The sequence below is a fragment of the Octopus bimaculoides genome, chromosome 3, assembly GCF_046866305.1.
Source record: "Octopus bimaculoides isolate indiv1 chromosome 3, ASM4686630v1, whole genome shotgun sequence".
Taxonomy (NCBI): domain Eukaryota; kingdom Metazoa; phylum Mollusca; class Cephalopoda; order Octopoda; family Octopodidae; genus Octopus; species Octopus bimaculoides.
In genome coordinates, this window is record NC_142930.1 from 153,695,462 (window position 1) to 153,711,814 (window position 16,353).

General features: G+C 37.8%; 2 protein-coding genes across 2 annotated transcripts; one reads left to right on the plus strand and one right to left on the minus strand.

Annotated features, from left to right (window-relative positions):
• Positions 1 to 528: 528 nt before the first annotated feature.
• LOC106882639 (proteasome subunit beta type-6) lies at positions 529 to 7,874 on the minus strand. The gene is made up of 6 exons (XM_014933420.3): positions 7,716 to 7,874; positions 4,711 to 4,778; positions 4,469 to 4,600; positions 3,380 to 3,509; positions 2,237 to 2,381; positions 529 to 745 (listed from the first exon to the last, which is right to left on the minus strand). Exons 1-6 carry the CDS (start codon positions 7,815 to 7,817, stop codon positions 615 to 617), a joined length of 708 nt encoding a protein of 235 aa, XP_014788906.1. The 5' UTR covers positions 7,818 to 7,874; the 3' UTR covers positions 529 to 614.
• Positions 7,875 to 12,446: 4,572 nt separating this feature from the next.
• Positions 12,447 to 12,994, plus strand: LOC106882473 (2-acylglycerol O-acyltransferase 2-A). Its single transcript, XM_089348421.1, has 2 exons — positions 12,447 to 12,936; positions 12,987 to 12,994. The coding sequence occupies exons 1-2, from the start codon at positions 12,447 to 12,449 to the stop codon at positions 12,992 to 12,994; spliced, it is 498 nt and encodes a 165-aa protein (XP_089204547.1).
• Positions 12,995 to 16,353: the final 3,359 nt, after the last annotated feature.

Genomic DNA, 16,353 nt, shown 5'->3' on the forward strand with positions numbered 1-16,353 from the left:
CACACAACCACCCCTGCACCAATATAATACATATATATATATGTACATATATATATATGTATATATATATATATATGTACGTGTGTCTTCTTGTCTTGACATCAGATACTATTGTAAATGAATGTCATTCATTTCCAATGTTCTGTGTAAATACATCCAGTCATGGAGAAATATTACCTTCCTTGGAATCAGGTGATGGTTGGCAACAGGAAGAGCACCCAGCTGTAGAACATCTGCCTCAATAAACTCCATCTGAACTATGCAATCATGGAAAAGTGGATGTTAAAATTATGATGATGGTGATGGTGATGATGATTACCACAGTACATACTGTAAATGTGGTTGGCATTAGGAAGGGCATCCAGTCATTGAAACCATGCTAAAGCAATCCCTGGAGCACAATGCAGTCCTTAGACACATCAGACCCTGTCAAACTGTCCAACCCAAGCCAGTATGGAATGCCTGCATTAAATGGTGATGATTCATGATTATCACAATGATGAAGATATAAAACATTAGGCAAAAACATCTTGTATTCTATTTTCTTTATTGTAACAAAAAGAAATGATTATGACAGATTAGGAAAATGAAAAGTTAGGATATATTTATTTTACTTAGCAATCTTCATTAAACTTTGGTATTTCATCACCAATCAGATTTATTCTCTCCACACCATTCTTAGTAATGGCAGCAAGACGAATAACTCCACCACTGCTACCATCTCTGGTCATTGCTAAGGAAATACCTGCAAATGAAGATAATTAGTGATAATGATAATTTGCTTTAATAGCAGAGACGATGAGAGAAAATGAAATAAGTAACAGAAAGGAAGGTGGAACAAAAATAGATGTCTAGGACAGCAGTTGTGATATTTTGATATTGAAAAGTTGACTATAATCTCAATTTCAGTCTTTGCTATCTTGTTATATAAATTGTAGGTGGGGAAACTAATAGAATCAATAAGCCATTGCTTTGAGTTCAAATACCACCAAAGTCAGCTTTACTTTTCATCTTTTTTGAGATTGATAAATGACATACCAGCCCTGTGTAAGGGTCAATTCTTTTCCATCTCTTTCTTTTTACCTGGAAGAAATCAGCTGTAATCAACTCTGTCAGGTTTAAAAGTACCCAAAACACACCCTATTACATCAGTACTTCTATGACTCCCTCTGATGTTGAGGAACCAATGCAATACAAGTTATATAAGATGTGTTATCACTTAAAGCACATTACTCTGCTTTCTCCAATCAATTACCATCATATCAAAATCAAATAATTAACTCATACAATTAAAAGACCTTTGTCCAAAATTTTCCAATGAGTTTCAATTATGAGCAAGGTACTTAACTCTGCTGGACTCAATTTGACTGGCTGATAAACAGGTTTTGCTTCTACGTCCTAGTCATTGGTGTGGAGGGAACCTCCAAGTGGTAGCTAGACCAATGAGAAATTTCAACCAAATCTCCTTGAAATCACACTCTCCTCTCTTGAAATGGGAAGAACACATTTGGATTATGCAGTCCTCAATATGCTATGCTGAGAGAAAGTATGAGGTGAACACAACCAGAATGCTTTTGATCAAATACTGCTTGGTCAGGACTGACTTGAAACTAAATAATCGTGACTTCTCGTCAAGTAGCTGTAGGAAGAAGAGTCCTATGCGTAAAATCGTTGGCACTCCGTCGCTTACGACGTCGAGGGTTCCAGTTGATCCAATCAACGGAACAGCCTGCTCGTGAAATTAATGTGCAAGTGGCTGAGCACTCCACAGACACATGTACCCTTAACGTAGTTCTCGGGGATATTCAGCGTGACACAGTGTGACATGGCTGGGCTTTTGAATTACAGGCACAACAGAAACAGGAAGTAAGAGTGAGAGAAAGTTGTGGTGAAAGAGTACAGCAGGGTTCGCCACCATCCCCTGCCGGAGCCTCGTGGAGCTTTAGGTGTTTTCGCTCAATAAACACTCACAACGCCCGGTCTGGGAATCGAAACCGCGATCCTATGACAAGTCCACTGCCCTAACCACTGGGCCATTGCACCTCCACTATGCGTTAAATAACATACCAATAACACGTAAAAAAACCTCCTATTCAAAACCATCCTACACATTCCAGTAAAGAGAAAGAGTGTAATGTAAAAAGAAAAGCAGAGATGTTCACTTATTACTAGAATATGCAAACTTATGAATGTATAAATTGCTTTATATTGAAGTAGAAAGACAAAATATATTTACAATTAGCTGTAAACTTCAAGCATTCTTCTTTAGACATGTTAGGTTTGAAGTTGGAGTCAACATAACTGTAAATATAGATGCTTCCAGAACCAGCAATAGCAAATGGCATACGAATGATCATACCACCCAGGGGGATACAGTAAACCTGGAAAAAGAAAGAACAAGAAATAACAGGGGTTAAACATTATCAGTGAAAACATAAATTGTTATTTGGAACATTTACCAACATAGAGAGGAAAACATCAGTGAAGTAATATCAAATATTAGGAAGTTGCAGGAAAACAAAGGGAAAAAACAAGTTTGGCAAATAAAAATAATGAAAACTTTATGTTCCTGAATTTTAACCACTTTCACATTCTTCCTACCAAGCCAACACAAGAAAAGTAAGTAAGAAATTCGTTTTTCTTGTTGTTAGGGAAGAATTTGGCCACAAGAACTGTGCCTCGAGTGAGGTTATAGTAAGAAGACACTTGCCCAAGTGCCACACAGTGGGACTGAACCTGGAACCATATGGTTGAGAAGCAAGCTTCTTACCACACAGCCAAGCCTGCACCTAGAAAGCCATGCCTGTGCCTATACACAAACATATATATATATATATATATATACACATACTTTCACACAAATGTATACAGTTATAAAAACAGACAGGTAGATAAATAGATAGATAGATAGATCCATACATACACAAGTAAATATCTACATACATAAAAAGCACCATCTGATCATGGTCGATGCTAGTGCCGGTGACACGTAAAAAGCACCCACTACACTCTCGGAGTGGTTGGCGTTAGGAAGGACACCCAGTTGTAGTAACACCACCAGATCAGATTGGGGCCAGGTGCAACCTCCTGGCTTCCGAGGCCCCAGTCAAACCATCCAACCCATGCCAGCATGGAAAACAGACGTTAAACGATGATGATGATGATGATACATACATACATACATACTTATATATTATCAAAACATGATGGGCTTTTTACAGTTTCTACCAATCAATGAACTCCTAAAACATTAGTCAATTCACCGTACCAGCTGCCACTGCTACACAATAGGAACAAATTCTAAAATCATGTGCTTCTGAAGTAATTTTCTTAACCATACAGATCATGTTTAGTGCACATATATGATTTGAAGACATACCTGACCTCCCATCTGTTCATCCCATCCGGCTACTATAATACCAGCTGTAATGCTGTCTCTATAATTGTAACAAAGATCTTTGAATATATTAGCAGCGACATTGACTCGAGGCTCTTCACCCATTTCCATTCTGAAAAATGAAAAAATAAAATGTATTACAGATTATTTCAGCAATCCAATTATCAACACTGGGGTAAATAGAAAAATATAATGTCTGAATACTTGAAGTAACATAAAACAAATTTTTTAACTAGATTTTTAACTATCATGACAAATGAGAACAATTTCTTCCAGTTATCTTTTTATCTTTTACTTGTTTTAGACATTGAACTGCAGCCATACTGGAGCACTGCCTTGAAAGATTTTGTCAAGTAAATCGACACCAGAATTTATTTTTTAAGTCTGGTACTTATTTTACAGGTCTCTGTTACCAAAGTGATAAGTTACAAGGACATTAACAAACCACCACCAACGTCAAGCAGTGATCGGAGACAAACACAAGACACAGACATATACAGACGTACACACACACACACATACATACACTAATATATACGTGCATATATATATATATATATATATATATATATATATGTATATATATATATAGGCTATAGTAGAAGACACTTGCTTAAGGTACCAAGTAGTAGGACTGAACCCAAGTTTCTTAACCCCACAGCCATGTTGTAGTGAAGTTATGAAATAAAGTAAAATTAAGAAATGTGTTGTGATCAACCCTGTAGACCCATTAATGAGAAATTATTTCTAATAGATTGGGTCATAGAGTACTTCAATCACTTCTCACTGAACATAATTTCATTTTAATCAGAGCTCATTAACCCAATTTCACAAAATATAACATAACACCACTAAGAATTTTTTAAGCTATACTAAAAGCAGAAAAGACTAACTTTTTTAACATTATTTCTTAGTGCTGAAGACTCTAAAATATATTTTTTGCTTTTTTACTCTTATTATCAGTTCAAGCTTTATATTAACTGCACTAATTACAGTTTATATTCACCAGCAACAGGAGCTACGAACACTGTCCTTGTTCATCAATGATAACATTATAGGACAATCACTTACCTGTAAAAGTTAAGGTGGTAGTGGACAATATCTGCAACAGCTTGTGTATCAGCTGATGATCCAGATCGGCAACAGTAAATATAATCAGTCATCTTTGTCAACTTATCGCTTACTCGATTTGCTATGTAAACTCTGAAATATAAAATAAGTAAAATTGGGGTCATTTTATTAGAAAGAAAAACAAGTAGGGAAATATTTAAGAAAACAAATTTAGAAATAGATGAATACAAATAATTAATTACCCTGCTGTTGATCTTGAATCAGCCCCAATGACTACACCACCATTAAATTCAACTGCAGCAATTGTAGTCTGGAAGAAATATTTATAAAATATTTATTGTTAAGTTCTACTTTCTGTTTGGGCATTGAATTTAAATATGCAATTGAATTGCCAGATAAACAACTTGAAAAGTTTGGGATCATTTTTTTTTTTTTCCAATAAGTTATGTGGAAGTTATATGCAATATTACCACACTTGAATAAATTATTCTATATCAATTTGAATATTTCAGACAGCATTTACTATTTTCATGATAATTAAAAATATAACAAGTACCAACAGCTTGTTAAAGTAGTGGAAATGTAACAGTGAAGGACAGTTTGTCAAATTATTGGAAAAGTAACACTGAAGAATAGCTTCTTAAATTGTGAAGGACAGTTTGTTAGAAATCATTATCATTTAAAATCTATTTTCTATGTTGGTATGGGTCGGATGGTTTGATAGGATCTGACAAGCAGTAGGGTTATGCTGAGCTCCAGTGTCAGTTTTGCCATGGTTTCTAGGGTTGGATGCTCTTTCTATCACCAACCCGTACAACCTGCTTTTTCGTACCACCAGCACAAGTGAGGTTGCCAAGTAACTTGGAAGACAGAAAATGAGAACAAGGAAAAAAGAAAAAGTTCCCACTACTAAGTGGGGGAAATAACTGAGAGGTGGAAAAGTAACAAGGAAGAATAGCTTGTATATTGGCAGGAGAGATTTATGTATTTCATATTTTACACAATGAAGGTGCATGGCTCAGTGGTTAGAGCATCAGGCTTACAATCATGAAGTTGTGAGTCTGATTCCCAGACTGGGCTGTGTGTAGTGTTCTTGAGCAAGACTTTTTATTTCACATTGCTCCAGTTCACTCAGCTGTAGAAATGAGTTGCAATGTCACTGGTGCCAAGCTGTACCATCCTTTGTACAACATCGTGGTGTGGAGAGGAGAGACTGGTATGCATGGATAACTGCTGGTCTTCCACTAACAGTGTTTCAGGGTAACTTTTTAGGTGCAATCCTATGGTCATTCATGACCAAAGGGGGGGGGGGGGTCTTTATTTTACACAAGAAATACCAATCTTATCAATTTTGTTGGCTTGGAAAAACCATACAAATTAATTCATTGAAGAAATAAATAAAAATAAAAAAGATCTGGTTGATGGAGAAAATGAGATATGCCGGTTGAATCTCATATACCAAAGTAGTAGAGAAAAACTCGTTATCTAGTTCAGTTCCTAACATTGTCAGCCAGAGAAGGAAGAGAATTGCTCACTAGTGTTAACAACTATTACAGACAAGATGAGAAATAATAGTATTATCAACTATTACCAATAAGTGAAGAATGGAAACGAAAAATCATGCAAGAATATATCAGCTGAATACTGAGAATATTATGTCTGCAGAATAAGTGAAATTTATGAAAACTTACAATCAAAACAAGAAGAAGAAAAATCAAATGCAAGAAAAATTCATTAGGTATGTTAGTCTTAGACTTTTTTCCTTTGACTCATACACACACATATGGTGAGTTTAAGCATAAAACAGTAGAATATTTTGGCCACCAGTACAGCTTTAGTACTTGAGACCTACTTCCCTATAACACTCACCAGTGGGTCCCCTATGACACTCAGCAGTGGGTCTTCTCTCTCAAGTAATTTCATAAAGTGTAGTTGTACTCAATACCAGCAAAACATTTGACTGAATCTGGAGATGGTACACAAATCTACTAGCAAACCTACCTGTCTATGAGATCAATCAGGCTTTGTGCTAATGTAGCATGCTCTAACACCCCCAGTATATCCACAAAGTTCAGCTTTATCCATTATATTTTTCCTCTTGTGCATCAGCAACCTACTTGCCATCATCACCCTGACCAGCAACTACACCTACACAGATGATAGCAGCCTCCATTCATCCTTTACCCATATAAAACCTATTAAAACTGCACCAAGTTCATGAACGTCGAACTGAAAAACATCCTCTAGAAGGGTTTGTACTAATCTTGTCTCTTTCTACAGAAATAATCACTGGCCATATCAAGAAGACATTATCGTAACCCCTTCCTCACAAATGGTAGACCTCACCATTACTGAGGATCTCTCTGGCCAAGACACATCAACTAACAAATGTTGTATGAAGAAGTATTTCAGCCTTCGACATCTACTAATCCTCTACAAAGTTCAATTGAGACTCGTATCTAAAACAATCAGCGCTGCTGCTATACACACAAGCAGCCTAGGCACCATTCAAAACATGACTGGAATAAAGTCGTTCGTCAAACACCCTCAGGTATAAAATCATTCACTCAGTTGTCTCTTAGAAATTCCCTCCTTCACTATGTTATTGTTTAGTTTCGACAATTTGATCGAGCAAATCAAAAGACATTTTAATCACAACCATCCAGTTTTTTTTTGTTTTTTTTTGTTTTTCAAACACAATGTATCTAGGTTCACACTGCCCAAAGTAACCTTATTTTAAGATGGTAGGGTGCGATTTGGATGAGACTGTACTGTCTTTTGTAAAAGAACGAGCGAACACAAAAGGAACAGAATCGATCTCACCGATCTAAGAGGACACGGAAAGGCCATGAGCACTGCTCAAACCAATTTTTTAAAAACAGAAAAACTAAAATTACATAAATAAAAGAAATACAAATATTATACTCGAGCCGACATGGAAACTTAATATATTTCTATAAATCAGATGTCTATTACTTAGAAAAAAAGCTATTGTCGAGATTACCATGCTATTGGTAATCTCTTAGTAAAAGAATAAATAAGAAAAATAAAGTTATTCATTAGAGAAAAATGAAAATCAGGAAACAGACATCAGTTAATTACATTATAGATAATTAATGAATTGACTGTAAGGACACATAGCTCTTATGTGATGTTGATAAAGGAATCAATAAAGATTAGTAATAGCTATAGATTCAAAGATCTAAAAGAATCTGCATATGTTATAGATGATAACGGCACCACTTACTCCTGTGCTCTGTTCTTTGTTCATCCAATCCATCCCCATGTCACTATAAATCTGGTTACTCATGCTGGGATAAGACAAACCGCCAGTCATCACAGAAGCCATCTTGGATAATAACGAGCAGTGAACTGTTTCCGGTTAATTGTGGTTAGCTCCCTTGTTAGATATAATTCTGATTTCATTCGTAACACCAAAAATTTCGGATCTTGTTCAAAACGAGGGCACCAGTTTTCATTAATGTTTTATGTAGTGTTTTTGGTACCGAAAGACTTTCAAACTTTGTATACTTATCTAGATCCTAAAAACCGGGGGTGGGGGGGGATCGAAATTCTGAATTTGATATTTTTGAAAATTTTTTTTCAGAATCGGAATCTCCATAGCCTAAAACGTGGGATTCCGAAAAAAAAAAAATTAAAAAATAAGGTGGGAAAGGTTCAGATTACATATAGTCCATCTGGGATCTTGTTCAAAACGGGGGCACCAGTATTTTCTTAACGAAACACTTTGAAACTTGGGACACTGATAGAATGTGTCATATAAAACATCTTTTTCTCTTAGTCTTCTTAACAAAAAAACGTACATCGCAAGTTATTTCATGTTAAAGTTGTCGTATTTCTGTAATTTCAACCAATCACTGACGTCCATTCAGCCGAATACATTAAGTGCTGACTACGTAAACAAACGATTCTCAAATGATTCTGGCGGTGATAAAATTATTATTTCCTTGTCAAAAAATGGCTGAAGCATATTGGCAGTAGGATTAGAGTTAGGGTTAGGCAGTAGCTAATAAACCTTTCATACAGTTCAGGCAGATGTTAACGAAATTATAAATGGAGATTAAATACGCTTTACACCGCTTAAACTGCCAAAGGAGTAAGTGTAAACAGCTGAATACTTGTCAGTGATTGGTTGAAATTATCGAAATAAGACAATTTTTTACATGAAATAAATTCGAATACAAAAGTTTTTTTCTGTTCTATAACACAAAATAGATAAGTATACAAAGTTTGAAAGTCTTTCGGTACCAAAAACACTACATAAAACAGTAATGAAAACTGGTGCCCCCGTTTTGAACAAGATCCTCCATCTGGACCATTCCGTCTAGATCGACTTTGCTTTTCATCTTTTCGGGTTCGAAGTAATGGACTAAACTTCTCCAGCAAAATTTCAGGCCTTGTGCTTATATTATTAGAAAGGACAAGAAGAACAGTGGGAAAAGGAAAGAAAGGGGAAAAGGAAAGAAAATTCACGGTGACAATGCTCTTCTCAATACGTGTGACGTACCAGTTAAGACAATCTTTTGTACTTCTTGCATGGATGGTAAACCAGGGATCATCCTCAGATAATTTTCACTTCCTTTTTTGATCATTCCAAGTGCTCTTATTATCATTATTATTATTTAATGTAATCGCTCGTCTTATTTTGCTGGCTATGATGGAAAGTGTCAGCTGTCCACAGCCAGCAGACTAAGGTTGGTACAAATGTAAAAGGTTGGTACAAATGTAAAAGGTTGGTACAAATGTAAAAGGTTGGTACAAATGTAAAAGGTTGGTACAAATGTAAAGGTAAGAACACCAACAAAAATCAGCCTTGCTTGGAACTGCAAGAATTCTTGACAGGGTTCTTGAAGCATGACCAGTAAACAAGGGTCACCTTAGTCAGCAAACACAAGAACGTAAGTGGGCAAGACAAATGAAAATATACAAAATGAAGGATTAATCGTAGACTGGTTTTGCCATTAACCGGTCTACGATTAATTCTTTATTTTGTATATTTTCGTTTGTCTTGCCCGCTTACAGTAAATTTCATTATTGGCGAAACTGATCTATGATTAATTCTCTATTTTGTATATTTTCATTTGTCTTGCCCATTTACATTCTGGTGTTTGCTGAATTTCTCTTGAGAACAATCTTTGCTTTGTGGTCAGATCGTAGGTGATCTATTTGTAGCATAATGGATGTCCACTTAGTGGTCATCCTTTCTTATACGTATGTAATACAATTTTTCTGAATTTTCAGATTTTTCTATATGCTAGGCCACTGGTTTTAAATTGATGTTAATCAAATTAATATTCAATTTATCACCATATACCCAATGACTGGTGTAGCAGCACCATAGTAAACTGCTACAAAGGTAAAGGTGACGCTTTAGATACTAATAATTACAGAGGCATCAAGCTGTTAGATCAGGTTATGAAAGTTACGGAGAGGGTCATAGCCCAACTAATTAGGGAGCAAATCAATTTAGATGAGATGCAGTTTGGGTTCGTGCCAGGTAAAAGCACCACTGATGCCATATTTCTAGTGAGACAGCTGCAGGAGAAATATCTAGCCAAGGATAAACCTCTGTACCTGGCCTTCGTTGACATGGAGAAAGCCTTTGACAGGGTCCACCGATCCCTTATCTGGTGGTCAATGAGGAAACTTGAAATAGAAGAATGGTTAGTGAGAGCTGTGCTAGCCATGTACAGAGATGCTGTCAGTAAGGTGAAGGTTGGAAATGAGTACAGTAATGAATTCCGGGTAGAGGTAGGGGTCCACCAAGATTCCGTCCTCAGCCCCCTCCTATTTATCATAGTCCTCCAGGCGATCACAGAGGAATTCAAGACAGGTTGCCCCTGGGAGCTCCTCTATGCTGATGACCTTGCACTAATTGCGCAGTCACTATCAGAACTAGAGGAGAAGTTTAAGGTGTGGAAGCAAGGACTAGAATCGAAGGGCCTTAGAGTCAACCTAGCAAAAACCAAAATCCTAATAAGTAGGAAGGTAGATAAAACACGAACCCCTTCAGGTAGATGGCCCTGCTCAGTATGCAGTAAAGGAGTAGGTAGTAACTCTATAAGATGTACCCGGTGCAAGCTATGGACACATAAGAGGTGCAGCAATATCAAAGGCAGATTAACTACAAAGTTAGTTTTTGTATGTGGCAGATGTTCAGGTGCAATAAACACTGTAAACAAACAGGAAACAACTTCTATCTCATTCCAGGGAGAAAAACTAGAGGTAGTTGATAGCTTCCGCTATCTGGGTGACCAAGTTAGTAGTGGGGGTGGGTGCGCTGAAAGTGTAGCTGCTAGAATAAGAATAGCCTGGGCAAAGTTTAGAGAGCTCTTACCTCTGCTGGCGACAAAGAGACTCTCACTCAGAGTAAAAGGCAGACTGTATGACGCATGTGTACGAACAGCCATACTACATGGCAGTGAAACATGGGCTGTGACTGCTGAAGACATGCGTAAGCTCGCAAGGAATGAAGCCAGTATGCTCCGCTGGATGTGTAATGTAAATGTGCATACCCGTCAGAGTGTAAGTATCTTGAGAGAAAAGCTGAACATAAGAAGCATCAGTAGTGGTGTGCAAGAGAGACGATTGCGCTGGTTTGGACATGTGGTGAGAATGAATGAGGATAGCCGCGTGAAAAAGTGCCACTCCCTAACAGTTGAGGGAACCCGTGGAAGAGGTAGGCCCAGGAAGACCTGGGCTGAGGTGGTGAGGCAAGACCTTCGAACATTGGGCCTCACCGAGGCGATGACTACTGACCGAGATCTTTGGAAATGTGCTGTGCGTGAGAAGACCCGGCAAGCCAAGTGAGATCATTGCCAGGGCCCCTGGACTGGCTCTTGTGCGGGTGGCACATAAGATGTACCATCCTGAGCGTGACCGTTGCCAGTACTGCCTGACTGGCCTTGTAGGGTTTTTGAGCGAGATCGTTGCCAGTGCCCCTGGACTGGCTCTTGTGCGGGCGGCACATAAAAGACACCATATCGAGCGTGGCTGTTTTCGTGCGGGTGACACGTAAAAGCACCCACTACACTCTCTGAGTGGTTGGCGTTAGGAAGGGCATCCAGCTGTAGAAACTCTGCCAAATTAGATTGGAGCCTGGTGTAGCCATCCGGTTGCACCAGTCCTCAGTCAAATCGTCCAACCCATGCTAGCATGGAAAGCGGACGTTAAACGATGATGATGATGATGATGATATATATATATATATATACACACACACAATAGGCTCTATCAGTTTCCCTGAGTCAAATCCACTCACAAGGCTTTGGCTAGTCCAAGGCTATAGTAGAAGACACTGCCCAAGGTGCCACACAGTAGGGCTGGACCAGAGACCATGTGGTTGGGAAGCAAACTTTTTACGTTAAATTTAAAACCTGATGACTACCCTATCTTCCATCTGTGATACAAAGGATGATGCAACACTTCAGAAGGAAACCATTGACACAGATTTTTAGCTACTGGTCATGTGTCATATAATTGTGATATAATTCTCAGTAACTTGGTCCATTAATTTGATACCTCTGCAGCTAGCCCTCTGGGGCATCTCCTTTGCCCTTGTAGCAGTTGATGATCAGACTGTTAGGCCAGTTATTGGGTTCACAGGTATCAATCTACCAGTGAATGTTCCTAATAGGTCAGCTGTCTTCTCCACTTTCTTATCTTTAGTTGTGCTTTCACAGATACAGCTGTCAACTTCAATGGTTGCTCTTTTTGTTGGGTCTACTTGCAGCACCCCCTATTTGTTCCATGCATTCTCTTCATTCAGTAACACGTTGAGGTAGCATTTTCATATCTTTTTTTCCAGTGTCAGAAAAGACAAGTACATTACTATTATTCTACTACATACAATTCTCCCTAGTGACATTTTCTCTCTTTTATATCGTTTAGTCATTTGGAACACATATTCTCTATTCAGGTAACACATATTTGAAATTTTATTGCTTTTAGGCTAACTATGAATATATTAGGATCAGTGTTTGCTCCAATTCCTTTTGAAAGACGTATACAGACAGCTTTTGTCTTTCTATGGACACTGGGTTTCATATGCTTGGGTTTTGGAAGTCTTGCCATCTTCATCTACCTTTTGTTCACTAAATATTATTTCATACTTCTGGCTTATTTAATATGGTACATCTATGACATCAACACATGTGAGCAAGGAGGCCGTTGTCTTCTGTGGCAATTAAACAATCCCATTTGGAAATACTTTGCTGATTACTTTCCTATAAATCTCATCAAGACAGCAGAGCTTGATCCATCCAAGAACTATATTGTTGGTTACCATCCAAGAACTATATTGTTGGTTATGAGCGCTGGTGCTTTTGCTAACTTTGCAACAAATGCAACAGGCTTTAACCAAATGTTCCCAAATATGCATCAATATTTGTGCATATTAATAGGACAGTTTCGTTTTCCATTCTACAGAGATCATCTGATGACTACTGGTGAGTACCTTTACTATTTTTTCTCTTTTTTTTTTTTTTTGATGCATCAGAGAATTGAAAAAATCCATGTTAAATCCTTATAAATGTATTAATATTGGTTAAGGTAATTCACGTCTCATTAAAAAATACATTTTTATAGCAAATTAGAGGAAGAGGGTCACCACCCATAATCTTTCTCAGAGCCTCCAAGATTAGCGGTAGGAAAATATAGGAAGAAACAGGAAATCTGGTTTGAATTATTGCAACAGAGTCAAACTTGAAGTAGTTGTATGCTGTCAACTTAATGTGACAGTCCCATGAAGGGAATAATACTACTGTTGTTTAGACCTAGGAAGCTGCACCGCTTCCTGTCGGCCTTGACACATTTCTTGCGTCCTTATGTTTACAAGGGGGAGACAGGAAACGGTGCAGCTTCCTAGGTCTAAACAACAGTAGTATTATTTCCTTCATGGGACTGTCACATTAAGTTGACAGCATACAACTACTTCATCGTATCACTACTGCATAAATCTCTCTAATGAAGGAAAGGTTGGCACAGGTGCCAGTCGTCGAATTTGGTTCGATTTTGATTTCACTTGCCTCAACAGGTCTTCGCAAGCAGAGTTTAGTGTCCAATGAGGGAAAGGTACGCATAAGTGGGCTGGTTACACCCCTGGCAAAGGCCACAGGTTATGATCTCACTTAGCTTGCCAGGTCTTTTCAAGCACAGCATATTTCCAAAGGTCTCGGTCACTAGTTAATGCCTCAGTGAGGCCTAATGTTCGAAGGTCGTGCTTCACTACCTCATCCCATGTCTTCTTAGAACCAGTATATATGTTAATGGCTTTTAGGAATTTGAGAGCTATTGCAATAACTTCTTGTACCCTCCCAGACACAATTAAATATTTCTTTGAAAAATCACAACCCCTTTACACACTCTCAAAATGCCCCTTCATATTTGCTACCCCAGTATAACCTCACATTTCCAAGGAGTTACTACCACACTGCTCTATTATGGTGTCTTCATGTTTTTTTTTTTCCACCTTGTGTCCTAGCTACAATAAAGGAAGGGTTGGAGAGGAATTAAAATGCATTAATCCAGATACAACAAATCTAAAAACCTAGTCTTCAGTGGTATGACAATGCTAATAATAATGATTTCTAACAAAATCTTCAGAGAGGAAGCAGTCAATTATGTTGATTCCTGTACTTATTTTTATCAACTTTCTGTAATGATGAAAGGCAATAAAATTGACCCACCCACTGCAGGAATTGAACTCAGAACATAGAGATGTAGCTAAATGCCACAAAGCATTTTATCCGCCTTGCTTCTGACCCTGCCAATCCATTGCCCTTACAATAATTTTTAGCATAGGTACAAAGTCAGAAATTTGTGTCAGACAGTTCGGTATTGTCTGTAAATGCACAAAAACTGTTTTAAGGGTTACATACTTTGTGTTGTTGTTATTGGATTAGCGAAACAATTATGAGAACAGAACCAAGGGATAAGCCCCACTTTTCCAAGAATTACCAGGTATGTCAGCTAGTACTATATATAGGTTGATGCATGGTCCACCCCATATATAAGCACCCACTACACTCTCTGAGTGGTTGGCGTTGGGAAGGGCATCCAGCTGTAGAAACTCTGCCAAATTAGATTGGAGCCTGGTGTTGCCATCCGGTTTCACCAGTCCTCAGTCAAATCGTCCAACCCATGCTAGCATGGAAAGCGGACGTTAAATGATGATGATGATGATGATGATATATATATATATATATATGAATAAGAAGGGATGACCACTAAGTGGACATCGGATATGCTAGAAAGAGGTCATCAACGACCCAACCACAAAGAAAAATAATGTTCTCCTGAAAAAATTTAGCAAACACCAGAACATCCTGATGAGCGCGTAGATTCGGGTTGAGTGGCCCCAACCACTATAATACACCAGCGTCTTGGTATAGATGACCCTTTTGCTGTGACTATGTTCGTACTTTATTATCACCCTCAGTATATAAATAAATATATATATATATATATATATATATAGGTGGAGGGGAAGAATGAGGAGTTTTTATTGGACTTTTGACTGAGAAAAATTTTTTTTTTTTTTACTATTGTTTAAAACCTAACAAAAACTATATCAGCAAATACGTTAAAAACGTCATAACATAATCTGAACTCTCATAAAATTATCACCATTCTCTTTGAGCGTATAAAAGACAAATTTAACTAGGGCAAAATGAGTAAGCCATGACAAAGTAAATTTACCTCCTCAATTCTCCAGAATTTCGTTTTAAAACAGACTCATACACATCAATATCCATCCTTAGACATCAGAAATGCAACAAAAGCTTAAAATATCTAGGTCAAGTGAGAGAGGATCATGAAAAATGGCACACAATTAACAAAACTCAACTAGATAAAAAAAAACCTAATGTAAAATATTCTCCATAGCTTCTTTGTGATCTGCTGGAGTGATTCTTTTCCTAATATATTTACACTTTTTTTTTGTGTTGTTGGCACTCCGTCGCTTACAACGTCGAGGGTTCCAGTTGATCCGATCAACGGAACAGCCTGCTCATGAAATTAATGTGCAAGTGGCTGAGCACTCCACAGACAGGTGTACCCTTAATGTAGTTCTCGGGGAGATTCAGCGTGACAGAGTGTGACAAGGCAGGCCCTTTGAAATACAGGCACAACAGAAACAGGAAGTAAGAGTGAGAGAAAGTTGTGGTGAAAGAGTACAGCAGGGTTCGCCACCATCCCCTGCCAGAGCCTTGTGGAACTTTAGGTGTTTTTGCTCAATAAACACTCACAACGCCCGGTCTGGGAATCGAAACCGCAATCCTATGACCGCGAGTCCGCTGCCCTAATCACTGGGCCATTGCGCCTCCACAATATATTTACACGCCATGCAGTAAAAGAGAAATTATTGAAATTAGTAATGACTCATTTGCCCCATTTTAGACATTTTTTTTAAATTTAGAAATTATCAAATTAGATGTTAGTATAAGAAAAAATTAACTTGGAATCCAGCAGAAAAAACAAAAACACTAAAAATTATCCAGATATTTTATTAGCAGCCTCAATTACAATTAGGTTAATTAATGCTAAGTAAAAGATTCTTGAAAAGAAAAGTATCTCTCATCTGACAGGTTCTAAACTCTCTCAAGTAACAACTATGCTGACTGATTTTATTTCTAAAGGTGATGCAACAGTACAAAATGATGATGCAATACCTGTCATCTCTCTTTCTCTCTCTTTTACTTGTTTCAGTCATTTGACTGTGGCCATGCTGGAGCACCGCCTTTAGTCAAGCAAATCAACCCCAGGACTTATTCTTTATAAGCCGAGTACTTATTCTATCGGGTTCTTTTGCCGAACTGCTAGGTTACGGGGACATAAACACACCAGCATCTGTTGTCAAGCGAACT